An 8,757-nucleotide genomic window follows, 5' to 3' on the forward strand; every position below is an offset into this window, starting at 1 on the left:
TCGATTAGTTTAATTTAATTTTTTTTTTAGTTTGCAATAGTTTTGGTTATGTACCATCCAGTTAAACTTCACAACATTTCAGAATTTGCTTCTATAAAGCACATTTTAATTCCAAGGACTAAATCGCTGCTAGCTAATCAAAGCATGTAAATGGATTAGTAGGTGGTTATTATTTGAGAAGTTAAACTCACTTGAATTTTACTGCAATAAAGGGAAGGGGTATGTAATCAGTGACAGCTTTTTTTTGACGGACAATAAACTTGGCAATTCGAGCTTCTCACAGTCTATAACACCTTTAAGAATTTTAGTTATTTTGTTTATGTCGATCTTGTGCAGAAATGCCAGCATATAATTTGAATTCAGTTAACCCGCGTGAAATAACATTCTGTTAAGGTAACAGTATTAAAGTTGCCTATGCAATCACTTTCTCTCTCTCGCACTTCTCTTGGCATCAAATAGTGGGAGTCCACAAAGAGTAAAAGTCAATTACAGGGGTTAATTAAATTTGATTACTGATTTCGCTACGATGCATATTCAAACCAGAACGCAGGACCAGGTTTGTTTAAATTAAGATTTGGTTTTATTTCTAATAAAATGAGATCATGACTTCTATGGAATATGTAGTTAGTGACAATAATAGAGATTTTTATATAGCAACATATAAAATGGTTGGTGGTAGTAGAGTAACAGCTGGTACAATTATTGCTTCCGCAACTGGTAATACTATAGCTTCTGGAGCTGGTAATACTATAGCTTCTGCAGCAGGTAATACTATAGCTTCTGTAGCTGGTAATACTATAGCTTCGGCAGACTCTTTCTTGCGCTGGTGTATCCTGCGATGTGTTCGTAAAGCTGCTGGTTGGGTAAATCGTTTGCCACACTCTTCGCATTCGAAATTCTTCTCGCCCGTGTGTGTCATTTCATGATATTTTCGTGTGTCCGGTTTGGCGAATCTCTTGTCACAATAACTGCACGGAAAGTCGCGAGCTCGCTCATGGACAGTTCGTACGTGCATTTTGAGATTGCCGGAACTGTTGCAAACTTTAGAACAAAATCGACATGGCCAAGTTCTTTCCAGTGTATGATAATTTATATGGATTTTTAACTCATTTCTAGTGGTCTTACGCATGTCGCAATATGGACAAGCGAAATTTTTGATGCCCTTATGCCGCATCATATGTACCTTGAGTTTTTCCCTGGTAGGGAAACGACGTGAACAGTCTGTCTCTTTACAGGCAAAGGGCATCTCAGACTTATCTTTATGTGTATATCGATGATCGTTGAGTGAGGTCAGGGATTTAAATGCTCGTCCACAGAATTCGCAAATGTGTAATGCCAGTTCCGGACCCAGTTGATGGCATTTCCTTTGATGCATGACTAGGGTGCCTTTGTGACGATAGGCTTTATGACAATTCTCCTGATCGCAATGAAACCACTTCATGGCGTTGCCCTCGTGCTCTTTGGCATGTTCCTGTAGGAAATTACGACGGTTAAAACCACGATGGCAACTGGGCTCCGGGCAAGGAAATGGCATTTGAGCTTTATGCTGTCGTAAATGGGCGAAATATGGATGCTCCTTCGTGAAACTTTTAGAACAAATAAAACATCTGAACTCCAAAGGGGACAGATCGACTGACGGAATCTGGAGAGAAATCTATCATTAATAATCCGTCATCGGCCATAGCTTTAACTTACTTCTCCCTGCTGCCCATCACACTGGATCATTTCAGTAGTTTCTATGGGTTGACTTTCCATTACTCTTTTTCGCCTTCCAAATGATTCGTATCCCTTAGCCTGTAATCGCAGTTCACGATAGTTATTGTTCGCGTCTATGCATAATTTTCGAAATCTATAAAACTCCTCTAACTATAGGAAACATTTCTCACAGAGTTCTTTGGGTATCAGCTCCGTATCCTTCACGTCTTCGTCCTGCGACACATTTATACTCGTACACGTATAGAACTTGTTGGCCAATTCGGGTGTGTCCTTTGAATTAAAGCATTTCTTGGTTTTAATCATATCACAACAACAGCTGCGACATTTTTTAACTCATTCATATCAGTTAAAATTTTTCAAAATTGTTTTTGGTGTATTTACATTTTCTTCAGCTGATCCCACCTTAGGGATGATAGATTTTAAGAGCTATCGATAATAATCGGTAATCGATTGTTCCCTTAAAAACAACTAAAAACCATCAATGGCGATAGACATCGAGTGTTTACCAGGTCTATGAGGGGGCGTAGATAATAGTAATTTGTGTTATTTTTCTTTATTTGTTAGTTGGCTGCAAAACAATGGAGAACTCCAGTAATGGTATTCATTACATTGAACTCTCTAGAACTCCTATTCGCTTTGATGCAGTTAGCCAACTGACAAACGTGTTTTTCGATGACTCTAACAAACAGGTTAGTGGACAACTTCAGGCAACACAGAAATTGTTTTTATAGGGCTTAATGTAGATCTTTGCAGTGCGTTCTGGTGGAGCTACCGGCGTAGTGGTAAAGGGTCCCAATCCAACAGAGGATACGGTAATATCGTTTTGCATGAGCGATCGTGGCGGAGCCATACGATCTATTAAATTTTCGCCAGACAATCAAGTTTTAGCAGTCCAACGCAAAGAGAATGCTGTGGAGTTTGTGTGCTTCCAGGGGGGATCAGCCGATGCTGCAGGACATCATTACTCATCAAGTGAAAACACTGATATATGGCTTTGTCTGGGTGCACAACCGTGAGGTTGCCTTAATCTCCAACACGGGAGTAGAGATCTTTACGGTGATACCAGAGAAGCGTCAAGTGAAGACCACAAAGGCATTAAGCATAAGTATCAAATGGTTTGCTTGGTGCTGTGATGCCAATGTTGCCCTGTTATGCACCACAGAGGGTAACACTTTGCTTCCGGTGCTGGTTAAACAAAAGGTCATCACCAAACTACCAAAAGTGGATTGTAAGTAAACAGATTTGAAAGATTGTCGAATTTTATATTTATGCTGGTTTCATATATGGTATAGTAGGCCATCCCGTTCGCGAAGTTCAGGAGAGCAAGGTAACATTGGGCCAAGTTTATGGCGTATTGGCTGTTCTCATTTTGCAAACGAATAGCAGCGATGGTTTAATGGAAGTAGAGGTTCATTTATTGAACGGACCTGGTTTGGCACCACGCAAATGTCACGTCTTGCGACTTAGTCTCAATGGTCGATTTGCCATTAACACGGTGGATAATCTAATAGTGGTGCATCATCAGGCCACAGGCACTTCATTGCTATTCGATATAAATCTTAGCGGCGAAGTAATAAATGAGGTTACCTACCATTCACCTATTACGCCAGGACGTTCAATTAAACCATTTGGCCTAAAATTGCCTTCGCTATCTCCCGATGGGCAAATACTGCAATGCGAATTGTGTTAGTATATTTTCTTATGTAATTTTCTTTTTAGAAAAAATGATTTATCATAAACTACATTTAATATTTATTGCAGACTCCACCAATTGGGTGCTGTTCCAGCCAAACATAGTAATCGATGCCAAACTGGGTTGCATGTGGTATTTAAATCTCTGCATTGAGCCCCTTTGCCATTTAATCTCTGATCGCATTCGCCTTACTGAGTTTCTGCTCCAACGCAGTAATGGCAAACAAATGCTTTTGAAAGTAATTAGTCAATTGGTGGATGATCAGTATAAAGGCACTCTCCTGCCTGTTCTTGAGACTATATTTAATCGCATTAATAAGATTTATGCGTAAGTTTTTTGAAAAATGCATTTGAATAGAGATCAATGTATTCCTTACTTATTTGCAGCTCTTGGGTGCATTTTGAATTGCAGCAGCAAACTGCTCAACCCTCGAATGTAAAGCCAAATCCTAATTCAAAGCATTCGCCACCACCAATTGTGCTGATCGAGCAAAGTGATATGGCTCAAATATTTCAGACAATCGCCCAACGTCCGTATACGGAAACTATTTTAATGTTATATTTACAGTCGTTAAATCGATTCAATATTGCCGCCCAGGAGGAGTTAAGCAAAATGATAATTGTCGAGCTCATAAAAAATCGTAGTTTTGATACATTGCGTCGATTAGTGACCTATTCGATGCTAATGGAAACCAAGTCCACTGCCTGCTTTCTTCTGGCTCATTCTAATGTAGATACAGCCATATCACAAGTAGCAAGCGATATGTTGGGGAAAATACAGGCTCATGAGGTAAGATTTCAATAGAAATAATTACCAAAAATATAAACATAACTCGATTCTGCTACTCTATTAGATCATCATTGAGGTAATGTTGGGGCAAGGGAAAGTGATTGATGCTTTACGTTTGGCAAAAAGTTCGTTGGGATTGGATAAGGTGCCGGCACGAAAGTTCCTTGAAGCTGCCTATAAAACTAAAGATGATCTGGTCTTTCATAGTGTCTACCGTTTCTTCCAAATGCGCAATTTGAGATTATACGAGACTCTAGCGTTCCCTAAAAGTAATTCAGTTTTCATACAATTTATCGGACATTTACATCTAAGAGATCATCTTCTGTCTTTTACAGCTGAACAATGTACGGAATTTATTCAACATTATAATAACACATTTCCTGTTGATAAAGCCCCAAGACCACAAATAAGTTGAGAGATTTTTATCATTAAGATGAGCTGATGTGATTTAATTAATTCTGATAAATGAAAGTATCTACCTGTATGTATGTATACATACAATTATGTAAATTTAATTGAATATTTTGTATAACTAAGCTAATAAATTCAAAACTCTAGCATTGAGATTTAATAGTTGCCGTTATCGCTGCTGTATTTTAACCTAATGCTTCCGACTCTGATTTCCCCTCCCAAATGAATGAATGTTCTTTTTAATCTTTGAAATATACTTTATTTTATTTTTGTTTAAATGCTTAAACTTTAATGATTACTGGCACCTGAATACGTTCGTTCTCCATAGCAACAGAAATGACAATATCTGTGCTGGTGCTGCCACCTCTGCGACATGGTGGGCTATGTAAGAGTTTCACTTGAATGTCAATCTGTCCGCCATCGGGTGACACATAACATTCCCTAGGTGAAAGCTCAATTATGTCAGTTCTATTACAATTAATTTCTATCAGCTGACGGGAGCGAAAATTGTTTTTAATGGTGAGTTTAGCAATTTGACCAACAGAGGCCTGATCAAATTCGATGACATAAGGATCAACGCTCCAATTGGGTAACATGGTGGTTGTTGTATCTGCCTCCTGTTCCAACTCGTCCACTGGCTCCAACATGTGACTCTGAGTGGGTGTAGGAGAGTTGGCAGCTTGACATATGGTACGAAATAGAACAGTTTCCTCCGCCTCGGGCAGGAATAACAGCGACGACTCTGCCGATTCATCAAAGTCTCGATTTAAGGTTAGGGCCACATCGATAATCCTAACAACGGTGACCAGGTCCAGTATGAACTCAGCTGGTTCATTCAGTTGGCTTAAATTTCGTATGATCTGTTCTTCAGGGAAATTAGACCAAACACTATCCAACATAGAAGAAGTCAAATGTTCACGCTGTCTTTTTGTCATCCTTTGGATAAGATTTCGCATACGTTGCCGGTTTGGTTCATCTCCGCAAAAGATGCGCATATTGGCCAATGTCAAGACCTGCTGAGTAGATGATTTCTTTAAAATATTCTTCATATCGTCACGATTGGGACGAAATTGTATTTCGACTATGCGTTCTGAATGAGGCGGCAAGATCATTTGACTGGGACGTACTTCAAAGGCTTCGCTTAGTCGCAGTTTCATCAGCACCGTGGAATCCACAGAAATGCTAACAAACGCAGTAAGAGGACCCTTGTTGTGAAACTTGCAAGTGGCCTTTAGCGGGCCACCCGAGGATAGTTCACAAACGTCTCCAATAGTTAGAAAACTGGCACCAACAGGTCCTTTCAGTAGCCCTTGTATTGATATCGATGCATTGCCACCATAGCCATACAATGGAATCTCCATGCCTGGTTGAGCTCCGCCCAATGGGGCATAGAATAGTAGAGCACCCATTGCCGCTCCACATACGGTAGGACAAAAGTTAATCATTATCGAACGACATTCTAAGGCCTGCAAAGTAATGGTCGAACTTTCATTGCCCACCAATTGAAAACCTGGTCCCTGAATGCCCAAACGTACGGCAAGCCTTTTATCCGCTGTATTTTTTATCTGCAACGATTTTCTCACATCTGTGCGCAATTTGGTGCTGCCCCAACATAAGCTTGTGTGTGTGACCTTTAGAGGCAATCTTTTGCCATCGCGATGGCTAAACTCACTGGAATTGGAGCAACGAGAGGAGAGGCCAGTGCTGCGCTCACTGCCAGCAGGTGATGATTGAGTTTTGCGTGGAGCAGCTGCCCCATGCGCCGATGCTGTAGCCATGGTAAGCATTCGCCTGTCAGAGCTGGTAGTGCTATCCAGCAGAGGCGAGGAAATGCAACTTCTAGGCGAAGACATTGGCGAGGCTTTGTTGGGCAGATTTGGTGATACGCCAAAATCACATTCTGTCGACGAAGCCACTGCCTCGCAGCCGTCGAGACGTGTGGAACTCAATGATGACGGCTGAGGCAGACTTAGCCTCTTGTTTGCAGCAATCGGTTTATTCACAGGGGTCCTCTCATCTTCATCTTCATCGTCTTCCTCTGTGGTTGTGGTTAATGGACGCACCCCTTCACTGCTGCATGGACTCACATTTCTGGGGGATAGCTTAGTGCGGCGAACTCTGCGTCCAGGTGATTTGATGGGTGTTGAAGGCCATTCATCTATATCGGCCTCATGGGACGATAGATTATCCTCTTGATTTTGGACACCTGTTACTTTTATTTGTGGCTGCTCTGCCAGCGGACTTAATGGATTTCGTGTTATGCTCTTTTGCAAATGCTTGAAGTCTGAAGAATTTAATAATGAATCGGTGAAACTTTGAGTTTGGTCGCATAATGTTTGGTCATTCTCCTTATCCTCGTCATTTCGACGGCCATGAAATACATCGCCCTTTAGCCTATTGACCACCTCTACGGTCGATGTATCTGAATTCAAGTCCAGACTTCTCAATGCTTTATCAATGGCCGATAGACTTAATAATTCCGATGCTTTCTGCTTTTCAATCTTTTCTTGTTGCTTTCGCTTCCAGAGATTGCGTTCCGGTTTACTTTCCGTTTCAGTCTTAGTATAGGTTTTATTATCTGGTTGGGGGGTCTTTAAGTCTAAATCGACGAGAGCCTGAGGTTCGCCTTGATTGGCTGGACTGCCCCCTTGGCCCACAATATTCCATATATTTTCAGAGCGAGTTTGGAAATATGTGCCCAATGAGAAATCCGGATCGCCAGCCAAAACCGAACTGTAATTAAAATAATTTTAATAAAATTGAATCGTTTGAGTTTTCCAGTTGATAATCATATTCGCTTACTTAGTTCTGGAGATGTCTATATCGCTAGTGTTGACTGGAGCCTTAATTTTCTCCAGGGCTTGCTTACTCAGTGTTGCAGTCGGCATGGCTGTATATGCCTGAGCCCAGGAAATTTCACCCAAAACTAATTTCGATTGCATTAACTCGGCAGGAGCAAAAGATTCATCACAATTATTTTCAGTGGCGACTGCTGCAGCTGATGAACCAAATGAGAAACCGGCCCCACCGTTTAAACTCAAATTGCTCAGATCTGCGGTGCGAGGCAGGCTGCGGGAGTAGTTAAAAGAGTCCATAAGAGTGGAATTTGGGTGCGAATTGGAATTAGAGGGCAGCTTCTTTTCCAAAAGACGAGCCTTCTCAACAAATGAACTTTTTAATATATCGGATACTGAAATGGCTTTTTTCCTTTGCTGCTTCTCGTGCTGGCACAGTGTGGATCTGCCCGTGATTTCAGCCGGTTCAAAACTAATATTTCTCCCTGAAATCGCAGCTCGAGGTGTTTCCAGGGCAAAGGAGCCACTGGTATTTAAATTAATTGTCTCATCAGTTATTAACTCAGAAATATTGGTACTTATGGAAGGACTTGGTGAGGGGCGTGAGGAGCGCAAGCGCGGCTTGTCCAGCATTTCCAAAGCCTTCTGACGCTCAGCCTAAAACAAAATATAATTAAATAATATCAATAAAGTACCATCGATACCAGAAGTGAAGAACTTACCTTAAGTCTCTCATGAACATTTGAAGAATCTCTTCGACTGCGGCTGTTGTTCGACATGTCTCCAAACACTACAATAAAAAAATGTATATGTATGTATGTATGTACATCCATATATTAACTTCGTTTGCATTGCACACTATGGTGAGACGCACCTTTAAGATTTTCCATGCTTAATATGCCCAAAGAGTTTTGATCCACTGCATTGCTTTTATCCATTTTGTTTCTTCTTATTAATAATTTATATTTAACTGTTGTTAAACAACAAATTCTTATGTATAAACAGGAAAAAGTCGATATAGCAAAAAATGGCGCGGAGTTCGTTTCAAAAATGGACGTCGATGGTCATTAGTGTTGGTCAGAGAGGAATAACTGCCTTTTTTCGAGATTCATAAATAAATCGAATTGCCAAGCGAACTATTGTATTCTTTAATTGAAAAATTGGTAAATGTTTACTATTACTACTCGGGCCCAAAACGCGCTTAAACTACATAATTTTGGTATCAAACGAAAGAGAAAAATTGCACGAGCACGACCTCAGCTGCGCCTTGGCGATTTGTTTCGTAGTTTTTGAGTAATTAACAAAAGAAAATTAATATTTTTAGCGGGACTATAGCTAAAAGTAGCTTTTTCC

General features: G+C 40.6%; 3 protein-coding genes across 4 annotated transcripts; 1 reads left to right on the forward strand and 2 right to left on the reverse strand.

Moving 5' to 3' along the window:
* Positions 1-557: 557 nt before the first annotated feature.
* LOC137573753 (gastrula zinc finger protein XlCGF46.1) lies at positions 558-2,116 on the reverse strand. 2 transcript variants are annotated; one of them, XM_068285778.1, is made up of 3 exons: positions 1,887-2,116; positions 1,696-1,794; positions 558-1,642 (listed from the first exon to the last, which is right to left on the reverse strand). In XM_068285778.1, the coding sequence occupies exons 2-3, from the start codon at positions 1,753-1,755 to the stop codon at positions 647-649; spliced, it is 1,056 nt and encodes a 351-aa protein (XP_068141879.1). In that variant the 5' UTR covers positions 1,756-1,794; positions 1,887-2,116; the 3' UTR covers positions 558-646. The 2 variants fall into 2 exon arrangements, with proteins under 2 accessions (XP_068141879.1, XP_068141878.1); XM_068285777.1 differs by having other exon boundaries at positions 1,696-2,116.
* Positions 2,117-2,191: 75 nt separating this feature from the next.
* Positions 2,192-4,769, forward strand: Bulli (regulator of MON1-CCZ1 complex protein bulli). The gene is given in 8 exon segments (XM_068285776.1): positions 2,192-2,405; positions 2,460-2,648; positions 2,650-2,944; positions 3,009-3,401; positions 3,478-3,736; positions 3,796-4,198; positions 4,263-4,467; positions 4,534-4,769. Coding segments are annotated over 8 exon segments (1,935 nt in total). The 5' UTR covers positions 2,192-2,294; the 3' UTR covers positions 4,614-4,769.
* Positions 4,770-4,842: 73 nt separating this feature from the next.
* spd-2 (spindle defective 2) lies at positions 4,843-8,471 on the reverse strand. The gene is made up of 4 exons (XM_068285775.1): positions 8,279-8,471; positions 8,127-8,194; positions 7,412-8,061; positions 4,843-7,342 (listed from the first exon to the last, which is right to left on the reverse strand). Exons 1-4 carry the CDS (start codon positions 8,340-8,342, stop codon positions 4,891-4,893), a joined length of 3,234 nt encoding a protein of 1,077 aa, XP_068141876.1. The 5' UTR covers positions 8,343-8,471; the 3' UTR covers positions 4,843-4,890.
* Between the last annotated feature and the right edge of the window lie 286 nt (positions 8,472-8,757).

This window comes from Drosophila tropicalis, unplaced genomic scaffold (genome assembly GCF_018151085.1).
Source record: "Drosophila tropicalis isolate 14030-0801.00 unplaced genomic scaffold, ASM1815108v1 contig_443, whole genome shotgun sequence".
Taxonomy (NCBI): domain Eukaryota; kingdom Metazoa; phylum Arthropoda; class Insecta; order Diptera; family Drosophilidae; genus Drosophila; species Drosophila tropicalis.